Source organism: Schistocerca americana, chromosome 3 (assembly GCF_021461395.2).
Source record: "Schistocerca americana isolate TAMUIC-IGC-003095 chromosome 3, iqSchAmer2.1, whole genome shotgun sequence".
NCBI classification, from domain to species: domain Eukaryota; kingdom Metazoa; phylum Arthropoda; class Insecta; order Orthoptera; family Acrididae; genus Schistocerca; species Schistocerca americana.
Genome location: NC_060121.1, coordinates 983,669,451 through 983,683,425, shown reverse-complemented (window position 1 = coordinate 983,683,425; position 13,975 = coordinate 983,669,451). Strand labels below are relative to the sequence as shown.

General features: G+C 44.8%; 1 protein-coding gene across 1 annotated transcript in view; it reads right to left on the bottom strand.

The window, feature by feature from the left end:
• Positions 1 to 6,587, bottom strand: part of LOC124606611 (troponin C, isoallergen Bla g 6.0101-like) — a 65,939-nt gene extending 59,352 nt beyond the window's left edge. The window contains exon 1 of the mRNA XM_047138596.1: positions 6,438 to 6,587. Within this exon, the coding sequence (XP_046994552.1) occupies positions 6,438 to 6,587 (150 nt within the window). The remainder of the gene's footprint in view (positions 1 to 6,437) is intronic.
• Positions 6,588 to 13,975: the final 7,388 nt, after the last annotated feature.

Below are 13,975 nucleotides of genomic sequence, written 5' to 3'. Positions count from 1 at the left end.
TCTTTTTCACTGACGCACATGTACATTAGCATGAGGGGTGAGGTACACGTACACACGTGGTTTCCATTTTCAATTACAGAGTGGAATAGAGTGTGTCCCGACATGTCAGGCCAATAGATGTTCAATGTGGTGGCCATCATTTGCTGCACACAAATGCAATCTCTGGCGTAATGAATGTCGTACACGCCGCAGTACATCTGGTGTAATGTTGCCGCAGGCTGCCACAATACGTTGTTTCATATCCTCTGGGGTTGTAGGCACATCACGGTACACATTCTCCTTTAACGTACCCCACAGAAAGAAGTCCAGAGGTGTAAGATCAGGAGAACGGGCTGGCCAATTTATGCGTCCTCCACGTCCTATGAAACGCCCGTCGAACATCCTGTCAAGGGTCAGCCTAGTGTTAATTGCGGAATGTGCAGGTGCACCATCATGCTGATACCACATACGTCGACGCGTTTCCAGTGGGATATTTTCGAGCAACGTTGGCAGATCATTCTGTAGAAACGCGATGTATGTTGCAGCTGTTTGGGCCCCTGCAATGAAGTGAGGAAAATGTTTCAAGCGTCAAATTTAGGTTACAATATCTCCGGATGTAATTAACATGTTACAATGCAACAAACGGCACTGATTACGTATTTGTTAATATGTTCAGATGTGCTAACAAAACTAACGTGGTTCCATTTTAAAAAACGTAGGTTTCTGTTAAAAACATACTTCCGTGGATTTTTGTATAATTTGTATTAAACAATTACACTAGCCCCTCTCCTCACGTTCGGTCTGTGGAATCGGTTAGTCAGTATTTGATGTGGTTTACGATATATATATATATATGTATATCCAACAAGAAAATCGGGCTCCAACCCGTGCGGGAAGACGTCAGATGTGCAACGTAATCTACAGAGGCGTCATTGTGTGATGTCATTTGGTCGTTTCATGAACAGCGTATGGGCAAAATAATGTGGACAGTGGTAGTAATGGGATGGTTGTGTTTGATAGTCAACAACGCATGTAAAGTACGTGTCGTGCTGGACTGTGCGTGTTCACTACGGACTAGGCATGAGTTGACGTTGTTTAGAGTGGTGCGCACACTTCGTATTTGCACTCAGAGGCCGAGGTCGACACTCAATGAAAGACCTAACAGAGCTCCAAAGATGGCAGATTGTGGGGGCCCGATTAGCTGGAGCATCAGTAAACCAAGGAAGACAACTTATTGAACGTGTCAAGAGCAACTGTATCCACAGTCATAACAGCCTACACAAAACATGGAAAGACATCATCGTGTAAACGTAATAGTTGGGCGTAGATCATAACTAAATGACACAGACTGCTGTCAACACGAATTGTGTCAAAACAACACAAAACTGCAGCGGCGAAAATGACTGCAGAGCTCAATGTCCATCTCTGAGACTCCGTATCTATCAACACTGTGCGCCGAGAGCTCCATGAAACGAATGTTCATAGGCGAGCTGCTATAGCAAAATCTTTACTGAGGACAACCAATGCAAATAAGCGTAAAACACAGTGTTAGGAGCATAAATCCTGGACAGTTGATCGGTAGAAACACGTCATACGGTCCGACGAGTCTACGTCTTACTTATTTGCAACATCGGGCCGGGTTTATGTCTGGAGAACACCAGAAGAAGCCTACAATCCTGGCTGCTTGATTCCTGTGGTTGAGCATGGAGGTGGAAGTGTGATGGTGTGGGCAGCCATATCACGGTATTCTGCTGTTCCCATCATTAATCTCAAAGGCCATGTTAAGCCAGCGATTATGTGAACATTTTAGGCAATCAGTTGCACCTCATGATTCATCATGATTCCAATGTTCTTCCCCAACGATGATGCCATATTTCAGCAAGATAATGCACCCCTTCACACAGCCAGGACAAAAATCGTGGTGTGAGGAGCATGCAACTGAACTGCAGAGTCTTCCCTGGCCGGCACAGTCCCCGGACTTGAACATTATGGAACACTTGTGGGCGGTATTGGAGCGCAGACTCCAGAGGAGATATCCGCCTCCCTCGTCACTACAGGAGTTAGAAGTTCTGATCGAAGAGTGGCGTAACATTCCACTGGTGACTATACAATCATTGTATGCCAGTATTCCAAGAAGAATCGCAGCTGCATTATGGAGGCCCAATCCTTTATTAATTAACCATTCCCAAGTAAGTATAGGTGTTCACATTATTTTCCCTATCCCCTGTAAGTACTGAATTTTGAAAACTTACTGTCCTGCAAAAATATGTAGTAAGTCACTATTAGTGCCCTCGTCCAAAATTTGAGTCGCTTTGATTTCCTAGTAACGTAGAAACGGGACCGTATGAGTACACAGTGTTCTTGTGTAAAACGTTATCTTCGGAGGCGCGTCTACAAAGACTAGAAGAAAATAACAGCAATCGCCGAACAGCGTGTGCTCAGAGTCTTGCAACGCTGTGCTCAGCCCTAAGGTCGTTTTGAACACTGCAGTGTTTCACAATGGTTAATCCTACTAAACGCGGTAGCCAGTTACTTCCCTCCGAACTTTGGACTGACTTAACCAGCCAGTAACAAAGGAATCTACTGTTTCCCTTGGATTCTTATCCACTTTTTCAAATTGGCATTCATTTCAAACGTATATCACTGTCAAAGGTGGAAAAAGCGATGTAGTTGCTACTGTTGTTGTTCTTGTTGTTGTTACCATTGTTGTTTGGACGTGGTCTCAAGTCCGTTTCCATGCAGCTGTTCACGCTACTCCGGCCTTTGCAAGTCTCTTCTCCTCTGGATGAATACTGCAACCTACATCTACTTCAGTACTTGTATGATTTTTGTTATCAGTTCGTACTCTATGTCTACATGTTTTCAACGTCACACAATTCTCTCCATTACTGACCTAACTATTCCTTGATGCTTCAAGACGTGGCCTATCATGGTATCTCTTCCCTCAGTCAAATTGTGCCGTAAAACTGCCCGTGAACCGTGGAGTGTGCTGCGACGGGTTTGCCTGAGTGACTCAACGATTCACAGATGGCCTGCCGTACCGTAGGTGCAACCTCATCAAAGCAGTGTCAGACAAGAGCCTAAGAAATGATTCTTGAACAGGGGTACCGACATTTTCTGTAGTTACAGCGCAACAGTCTGGCCGACTGACTGATCTGGCCATGTATTATTAGCTAACGTTGTCTTGCTATGTCGGTACTGCGGACTGCTAAGAGCAAGACAACACCCAGTATACTTCTCGAGGATATACAATGTCGTCCTCCAGTGTTTTCCGGAGAGAAAATAGTCCTCTATTTGGATATCCGGACGGGGACTACTTATCATTTTTTTTTATAAAAAATAAAAAATCTAGCTTTGGATGAAAGGAACGTTAGATCTCTTAACCGAGTAGGCAGGTAGACAATCTGAAAGGAGAAATGAATAGATAAGATATGGGCTGGTGAGACTCAGTGAAGTGCGGAAGCAGGAACTGCGTGGGTTCTGGCCAGGTGACTCCCGAGTTACCAACACGAAATCGAATAGGCGTCCTAACACGAAGAGCGTAGCGGATAGTTCGCCACAGCCAAAAGGACAAAAAGCCGCGACACACCACAGCAGTACATGAATACAGAATGAACCAGAACTGTACTGACAAACCGTTAGAGGTTGCTCGGGGATATTTCCTGACAAGAACCGTCACCAAATTGACCTCATGTTTTAAGGAGAAAAAAGGAAATTTGAAAGATTTCAGCCCCAGCAATCGGTCTCGTGCGGAAATCTGGGTCATAATTCTGGTATTACGTAGTTAAGACCTTCTGGAAGTACAGCTTTTAAATTTTCGCGCATACGGTTTATCACTCGCTTTTCCTCACTGCAGCCGCCTAATCTACATCTACATCTGCATCCATACTCCGCAAGCCACCTGACGGTGTGTGGCGGAGGGTACCTTGAGTACCTCTATCGGTTCTCCCTTCTATTCCAGTCTCGTATTGTTCGTGGAAAGAAGGATTGTCGGTATGCCTCTGTGTGGGCTCTAATCTCTCTCATTTTATCCTCATGGCCACTTCGCGAGATATACGTAGGAGGGAGCAATATACTGCTGCCTCCTCGGTGAAGGTATGTTCTAATGTCAGAGTGCGAAGTACTGTACGGCGGAGTCACGACCAGAGTCCTCCTATTCATGGGATCTTGAAGGCGAAGAAGTAGGAGAAGGGAGATGGACATATTTGCCCAACATTGTTTGAAATCTTGTTCCAGGACATTCTATTCTATGCCAAAAGTAATAATTAATGTATGTAGTATGTCAACCTCAGCACATACATGTTCAACATTCTCATGTTGGTATTCTACCCGCCAGGTTAGCCAAGAGCGCTAACGCGCTGCTTCATGGACTCGAGTAGGCGCGGCGGCCCCGGATCGAATCCGCCTGGCGGACTAACGACTTGGACGTGGTTTTTAGGCGGTTTTCCACATCCCACTAGCTGAATACTGGGCTGGTCCCCACGTCCCGCCTCAGTTACACGACTCGCACCATTTCATGGTTTATGCTAGACCCAGGCAGCTGGGGTACGCTAATTCCGCCCCAAGAGGTACAGGGTGGCGCCAGAAAGGGCATCTGGCCACCCTCTAACATCGCCAAATCTCACAACAAGGCTTGACGCTACTGCATTCGTAGAATACGTTGTTACTTGACGCTACTGCATTTGTAGATTACGTTGTTGGTTGGTGTACGCGTGTTAAAGCGCGTGACCTTGATTGGGACTTAGTCTCTGGCGTTGTACGCGTGACCTTCATTCGGACTTGGAAATTTTCAGCGTGCCGTATATTTACTTGATCCGTGTTGCAGAATAATTCACTTCCGTCAATGTTATTCTAATGGAGTTTTGGCGCTGGGAGATTGCTGCAGAGCTGAGAACTACATCCGGTTCTTATCAGTGGTGATAAGGACTTCCGCCGCGCTGCTCGCGGCTTGGAGTCACCGTGCGCCCAGCAGGCGGGACTGCAACACAACACGGGTCCTAGTCTTACGATACCCGTGTTGCAGATTAATTGATTTTCGGTCGTTTTTTGTCGTGAGGGTTGCAGGGGTTACGTCCCCTGGGGAGGTGGGCGGGTTGTCTACTTGTTCTCGCTGTATTATAGTTGTTCTTCATTAATTTCTTATCTTTAAATTAAATTATTTATCTTTAAAGTTTGATTGTGGTGGTTATTGGTCGCGCCAGACCGCTCGTGAATTTTTTTTTTTTTTGAATGAATTAAAATAAATTAACATCTTGTTGATTTTTAGGTTAAGATCTTATAACCTCAATAGAATAAAAACCTCAAAGTCCTTCTCATCAGACACACAGCCGAAGGCCATCCTATGAAACCTCAAAGTCCTTCTAATGGTTCAAATGGTTCAAATGGCTCTGAGCACTATGGGACTCAACATCTTAGGTCATAAGTCCCCAAGAACTTAGAACTACTTAAACCTAACTAACCTAAGGACATCACACACACCCATGCCCGAGGCAGGATTCGAACCTGCGACCATAGCAGTCCCGCGGTTCCGGACTGCAGCGCCAGAACCGCTAGACCACCGCGGCCGGCAAAGTCCTTCTCAGTGGGACAAAAGCCCTAAGGAAATGATGATGATCATTCTCATATTGATATTCTGCAGCTACGTGTATGCCTCAAAATCAAAATGAAGAAACCCAAGAAACTGAAGAATTATTATGAAGTAAAGTTAACGATTTTCGACTCACAATTTAATCACGTCAACGTATTGAATAATAGCACATCTCCTGCAAATGCAATCCACTTTAACGTGCCAGCTTTAAAATCCAAAGAAAATAACGCACAGCAGTGATGTTAATAATTAAATGGCGCTGCACTGCGTCTTTAATGAAGCACTCATTCGTTTCATTCAGTCATACTGCAGTTGTGAATCGCAGCATCTAAACGTTCAAAGCCAAAAGATCTCTGGCAGCAGCTGCAGGTTAGAAACTGCGCCCGTTGCTGTTGACACACTGAAAAAGGTATGTTACGAATGTCAAAACAGTATTTCGCAAACCTCTTACTCCACTGCACACTACTTGGCGACCGGCATTAAGTGGCTGCAACGGGACTGAACGAGTGACAAGTTGCGCATGCACATGTTTAAAAGCTGTACTTTCAGAAGGTCGTAACTACGTTCTGTCAGAATTACGGCCCAAATGTTCGCGTGGTATCGGTTGCTTTTTCCTCCTTAAAATACGAGGTCATGTTGGTGATCTTTTCTTGTGATCTCGGGCGACTCGTTACGGAGTGACAACGTAGTTATAAGTTTTTTCGGTTTGGTACTACAGTCACCCTTGTTTCTGCGAGAGAACCTTCGTAAAAGTGAAGAGACCAGCTATACGCAGCAACCAAAACGTGCACCACACAACACAGAGTAATGCGACAACTCTAACGCCGCACGCGGAGCAACTGAAAAGGAACGCAGCGGGCAGGCGATTTACCAGTATCGGCAACTGGTTGCTGACTAGCTGGTAACGCTGTTCCGCGCACGGACTAGCTCTGAAATGAGAACTTTCAGTTGCCGTGTGCGAGTGTGGAAGACAGGGAGTATTGTTTGTCGCACCCGAGATTCTTTTGGCTACACTCTGCATGTCGATCACAGATTCAGGCTCAGAAGGAGATACGCTTCTGTATTATTACTACACACGATTAAGAAAACGAAGGAAGTTCTGGATTGGTACGTACATCGAAACAAACAAACTATAGGCTGTATCTAGCAGTCAAGTAGACAGGCAGAATCGAAATTCGTAGCTGTTTATAGAACGACTAAGCAGTGCTACGGTCATTCGGCGCAGTTAATTTCTTCCGCCAGAACACATGGTTACTTTTATTTTGAAAACCCAAATAACGTATCCTGAGTTTTACACACACGGAAATGTGACAACGGTGGTTTGTGCTCGTTATATCATTTGCATATGAGCGCAATTGTATTTACAGGTATCGGGGATCTGTGGCTTTTCATTGTTTGCTCCCACTTGAGAATTTAATTTTGCAGTACGACAAAGTCTGTCACGCAAGAGAATACAGGGCGGGTCAAAAATGACTGTACAACTTTGAAATGATACAGAAATTTATTGAGACAACTTACGTAACTGGTAGATGTGTCATTTTGCAGCAAGCAAAACTTAGTTCAAATGATGTACTACATCAGTACCACAATCCGCCACCAGGAGCGCCAGTGTAGTGCACAGTTACACTGGCTCTTTCTTCTTCGTGGAAAAAACTGTCCCTGCTATTGATTATCTCTGTGCGCCTCCGTAGCGTAGCGGTAGCGTTACCGCCTACCACGCAAGGGTCCGGGTTCGATTCCCGGCAGGGGACTGGGTGTTGTGTGTCCTTCATCATCATTGACACGCAAGTCGCCAAAGTGGCGTCAACTAAAAAGGACTTGCAATACGGAGGCCGAACTCCCCTGAAAGGGGCCTCTCGGCCAACAATGCCATCCGATCGTTTTTTCATTTGTCTATTTCTATAGGCTTCAAAATTTTTTAATTCCTCAGATCGATGAAGATGACCGAGATGGGATGGTTTACTACCAGCAAGACGGCGCTACACCTCACTTCCTCAAGGAGGTTCAAAATTTCCTCGGTAATCCCTTCAGTCGGCCGGTGTGGCCGAGCGGTTCTAGGCGCTTCACTCTGGAACCGCGTAACCGCTACGGTCGCAGGTTCGAATACTGCCTCGGGCATGGCTGTATGTGATGTCCTTAGGTTAGTTAGGTTCAAGTAGGTCTATGTTCCAGGGGACTGATGACCTCAGAAGTTAAGCCCCATAGTGCTCAGAGCCATTTGAACCATTTTTCGGTAATCCCTTCCCAGGTCGGTCTATTGACTGTGAAGGGCCAGTCGCACGGCCATCTCGCTCCCCAGACTTGACACAGTCGATTTCTTTCTCTGGTGTTTCATTAAAGACCTTGTGAATGTTCCTCCCCTACCAAACAATTTAGCCGACCTGAAAAATCGAATCTACGCTACCGCTGCACAAGTTACGCCGGATTTGCTGCGACAATTGTGGGAAGAAATTGATTATCGGTGGAATGTTTGCCATATCATAAATGATACTCACATCGAACCAAAATGAGACCTCACACTTTTACGTTCAAATTCAAATGGCTCTAAGCACTATGGAACTTAACATCTGATGTCATCAGTCCCCTAGACTTAGAACTACTTAAACCTAACTAACCTGAGGCCATCACACACATCCATGCCCGAAGCAGGATTCGAACCTGCAACAGTAGCAGCAGCGCGGTTCCGGACTGAAGCGCCTAGAACCGCTCGGCCACAGCGGCCGGCCACATTTACGTGAAAGTTGAGGTTGTTTGCAACAAAATGACACATTACCAATTGTGTATGTTATCTGAATGAATTTCTGCATAACTGCAAACTGATAGTCCTTTTTCACTCATCTTGTACTAATGGTACAACTTGCAGTTTTTTTTTCTTGTACATTTGCTGCCACTGACATACCGATAAATTTATTTGAAGCAGTTCTGTGCAGGATACTGCAGACGTCATATGAAATTCTTTCCCCACTTCACATCCCGCTTTCTCTGTCAGATCTCTTCTGTAGTAGCCTGGGAGCTTCTAGTTGTATATCATAAAATGTTTTTCGATTTTTCATACATACGTAATGTTCGCAATCTTCTTGTTGACCTTTAAAGTACACTAATACTCAACTGCTATGTAGAAGAGCTTCTGCGAAGTTTGGAAGGTGGCAGACGAGGTACTGGCTGAATTAAAACTGTGAGGACGGGTCGTGAGTCGTGCTTGGGTAGCTCAGTTGGTAGAGCACTTGCCTGCGAAAGGCAAAGGTCCCGAGTTCGAGTCTCGGTCCGACACACAGTTTTAATCTGCCAGGAAGTTTCATATCAGCGCACACTCCGCTGTAGAGTGAAAATCTCATTCTCCAAACCAAACTCAACTGTTTTCGAGGACACGACGCATCTCGGATCGCTTAGCAACACGGGCGCCGAATCTCTGGCAACCGTTTGCCAACGCGTTTAAGCGAACGACTGGGAAACACTGCGGAAACACTGAACTGCAATATGGCTGCCTCGACGCGCGGACAGTTGAACATAGCGTCATCGTGGCGCTGTTCCATTGTTTTCATCGAACCTACACGCGAGGCGCATATCGACAAACTCCACACAGCTGTATATATTAACGTACAACTAACATTGTTGTGGAAACAAAGCCAAGACAGAACCGAGCAGTACCGAATGCAGGTTTGAAGGCGAAGAATGAAACGTCTACTACTGTTGTCAACAGCTGGAAGCGCGAGCGAATGGAAACAAGACACACCGCATACTGTCGACATTTTCACTATAACGCACTGTTTTAACTGTTTACCGAGCCGCTGGAGACGGTGGGTCTTGTAAGGGGTCCTAGGCCCTTACTATAACTTTGCACTCGGCACAGGTCGATAGGGCGAACAATCGATTGTGTTGCGAGAGCGAGTGTCGAGACGCGCCAGAGTGGTTGGCGGGAATGGTGTGTGTGTGTGTGGAGGCCATTATTGGAATACAGGGTTTTAAACCGAGAAGGGTGTCACAATCGCCGTGGTTAGACCCCTAAATAATAAATAAATACCGGGAAAATGATGAAGTATCTTTATAAAAGTGTTCAGTGACGTTACTAGTGCCGATATACAGTTTTGCGTCTACCACGCCAGCCTAGCCTCGGATTGCAGTGTTGGATGCAGTGATGGATTATCGTGTGACGATAATGGCAAATGAAGAAACCCTGTGCTGAGATTAGCCGTAATTAGATATGTATGACGAAGGCAGTGGATGTCTCCTTTTTGTGTTTTGAGAAGAATATAAGTTCGTCATTAGTAAAACTGTGTTGGTGTTCCTTATTACCATACATTCAGTATTATATTATTGTACAGGACGAACTGGAAAGTAACAACTTCCGTAGCAGTCAATTCCGATTACCAGCCCCATTAGGTTCACGGTCATGCTAATAATAAATATTCGGCTGCTATTCGATCAGATCAGGTCGGGATAAAAACGGAGGTGTTAGAGTCTCTTACCTCAAAATGCTCAGAAGCTATCCCTGAACAGCGTCTGTAAGTCTTTCCGGTCTCACCTTGTATATGCCTACTAGTACAGCGGATGATGAAGGAATTTAAATGCGTGATCGATTTCCTTGTTACTGACTGACAATGTCAGTTCAACATTACGATACGAAGAAAAGCAGCACAGTACTCAAACCAATCCTACTATTAACAGAGTATTTACTTCAAGAATCGTCGTATGATACTTATCCAATTAGCCTCCGAACCACACCGTACCCGTCATAATGCTGCGTTATTGCCGAGCAAGCTTGAGTACAATAAAATTTGATGTGGTCGCACACATACAATAATTTTAATCAGACTGAGTAGAAACGCCACGGATATACACACACACTGTGGAGCGCATAGTTCCCTGAAATCGCGTCAGCATGCACGAGAATCCGTTGTACAGTACTCATTGTCAGACGTACCATGATGTCTGGAGGCGATGGTGCAGCGTTCTGTAGCACTCAACTACTGGGGCCGTTCGGTTGCGCGCACGTGGTTACTTAAACACTCTAATTTTATGACCGCAGTCGAAATAAGCGGCAGTAACTCAGCACGCGCTCTGCAATGCACTATATTGTACCCGTGGCACAACGTGTTGCGCCCGATATAGCGCTCGCATGACTGACATTTGACGCAGTCGTAAGCGTCCACAGGGCACATTCCTCGCCCACTGCATGCCGAGCGGGGAGCACCGGCCGGCCTTACCAGCCTAGTTCGCCAACTGCATCGTGTTAACCCGCTCGTGGACGGTTTTCTTCCATCCGCAAAAAAATGTAAAAGAAATTGCTGTCTTCACTAATCTACATCTACATCTACATGATTACTCTGCAATTCACATTTAAGTGCTTGGCAGAGGGTTCATCGAACCACAATCATACTATCTCTCTACCATTCCACTCCCGAATAGCGCGCGGGAAAAACGAACACCTAAACCTTTCTGTTCGAGCTCTGATTTCTCTTATTTTATTTTGATGATCATTCCTACCTATGTAGGTTGGGCTCAACAAAATATTTTCGCATTCGGAAGAGAAAGTTGGTGACTGAAATTTCGTAAATAGATCTCGCCGTGACGAAAAGCGTCTTTGCTTTAATGACTTCCATCCCAACTCGCGTATCATATCCGTCACACTCTCTCCCCTATTACGTGATAATACAAAATTAGCTGCCCTTTTTTGCACCCTTTCGATGTCCTCCGTCAATCCCACCTGGTAAGGATCCCACACCACGCAGCAATATTCTAACAGAGGACGAACGAGTGTAGTGTAAGCTGTCTCTTTAGTGGACTTGTTGCATCTTCTAAGTGTCCTGCCAATGAAACGCAACCTTTGGCTCGCCTTCCCCTCAATATTATCTATGTGGTCTTTCCAACTGAAGTTGTTCGTAATTTTAACACCCAGGTACTTAGTTGAATTGACAGCCTTGAGAATTGTACTATTTATCGAGTTATCGAATTCCAACGAATTTCTTTTGGAATTCATGTGGATATGAGATTAGCACGCCATTCGTCCGTTTTCAAAACTTTTACCGATGAATATTGATATCATGAGGAAATTATTTTCCATAACATCTCCGGAAAGAGTGCTCAGTAATCAAGGGTACCTAGATGTAAATGCATAAATACGCAGTGACGGCAACTGAAAACGTGACTCCACTGATATCTTCATTGAGGGCTACAAGATTGAGACTCCAGTGTTTTTCCAAACATGTGGGAGACGTTGATAAAACGCTAATCCTTATGCGAGCTTATTTTCAGTATTTCCAGTACAGAAACGAAAACATTATTACAGATGATTAAAGGTTTAGGTGCGTGATGGTTGCTCTGCGTGTAATGTTAGATGATTCCAGAATGAGATTTTCACTCTGCAGCGGAGTGTGCGCTGTTATGAAACTTTCTGGCAGATTAAAACTGTGTGCCGGACCGAGACTCGAACTCGGGACCTTTGACTTTCGTGGGCAAGTGCTCTACAATCTCTTTTTTTGTGTGTGTTTGCTCGTTGCGGACGTCACATGACATCCGGTCAAGTTCGTTTCTACACCCTTCCACTCAGTTTTTTATTACAGAGGCCAACCAGCTCTCTGACCGAACACGCTGAGCTACCGGGCTGGCTATCTGAGCTACCCAAGCACGTCTCGCGCCCCGTCCTCACAGCCTTACTTCTGCCAGTACCTCGTCTCCAACCTTCCAAACTTCACAGAAGATCTCCTGCGAACCTTGCAGAACTAGCACTGCTGAAAGAAAGGATACTGCGGAGACATGGCTTAGCCACAGCCTGGGGGATGTTTCCAGAATGAGATTTTCACTCTGCAGCGGAGTGTGCGCTGATATGAGTGTTAGATGAGTTTTTTCAGAAGGAGCCTACAACGCAGCGTGCCTAGAAGAGACAAAGCGGACATGCTGCTTGTCCTAGTCTTTTGGACTTTGAGAAAGGTAGAATCATTGGTATGAGGGACGGGGCAGCATCATACCGACCGATCGCTCAGATTTCAGAACGAGTGGTGACGAGACGTACTCAGGAAAAGAGTGTGGCAAAAAGAGTAGGCCCAGGTCCCAGAAGGACAACAATGTAAGGAATTCGTGGGATTGCTGCACTGACTCTGACGAACAGACGTGTAATAACAGCGGAAATCAGGCTGGAGGCTATAGTCGGCGGTGTCAGGTGTAATACATCACACCACCCCTGGCAGCGACATTTAATTGTTATCACTGTGGTGTTAAATAACGTTTCTTCTCTTTGTTTTCTTTTGTTTTGAGTAACTGTTCCTTATTATTGACCAGGAGCTCACATGAGTGATTTTAGCTCTGCTGCTATTTCATTTTCACTTACTTCAAAACAAATGTAGGAGGCCCATCCTAATAGTTGTGTAGTAGGGTATTTTCCGCGTCATTTTGTAGCCTGATACACCACTCGGGCAATTGCGAGTGGTATATTGAGATTAGGATGTAACCTGATACCAGTCACGCGTCGGGGTAAGCCCTCCTTCCATCTTTCACGCCTCTAGGGCATTTGTGTGACTAAAAAAATTGATGAAAAATGAAGATGACACATCCACTGTGCCGGAACATGAACCACAATGAAGGTCACCCACCCTGCATTGATCGAGGCCAATAGCAGTGCATAAAAATGGTGGAAAAACAAGTCCCCCATCTCCTCTTCCTCTTTCAAGGCGAACTGAGTGTCGTCATTCGAGCTCTGTGCTCCATATTAAAAGGATCACTTAAATGTGTCGGTAAATATTATCCTAACTTATTATCCAAAATTACGTAAGATACTTTGACATTACGGTGACTACCAAACGGCAAATATTCGAAGAGTTGCATTGCCCTATTGGCTGCATTACTCTAATTCAATTACCTCATCGCATATTCTGTAAACACACCTAAGTGTGACCGCCTTCCATCGCTGTTTACAATTTTATAGCAATCTGTTGTATTTCTAGTCGATTTCTCCCAAACACCAAACTTTCCAGTATCATAATCCAAATACTCACGTAAATGCGACACTTGTAATGTTGCACAATTACGATACTGAGTAATTACCATATACCAAGTCTACATTACACTATAAGGAAGTTGTCACTGCATTATTAATATCTGAAGCCTGCGTACTCGAATGTATAATTCACTGCTAATTACAGTTATGGGGTAATTTTTTGAGACGTCATCCATTTTCTCCAGCTTTCCGTAATCATCATCCTAAGACACACATGAATACCAGACTTTAAATATTAAACAATATCTACAGTGTAATATTTTAAACAAATTCACCGATATCCCATGACATACAATTAGCACAGAGTGATATTTTAACAAATAAGCTGCTATCCAAGTTAAATAATTAGCAGATTGCTACAAATATGCTCTTGCTATGTGCCAAGACAACATTTCACGCAAGAAAATTATCCCACAATT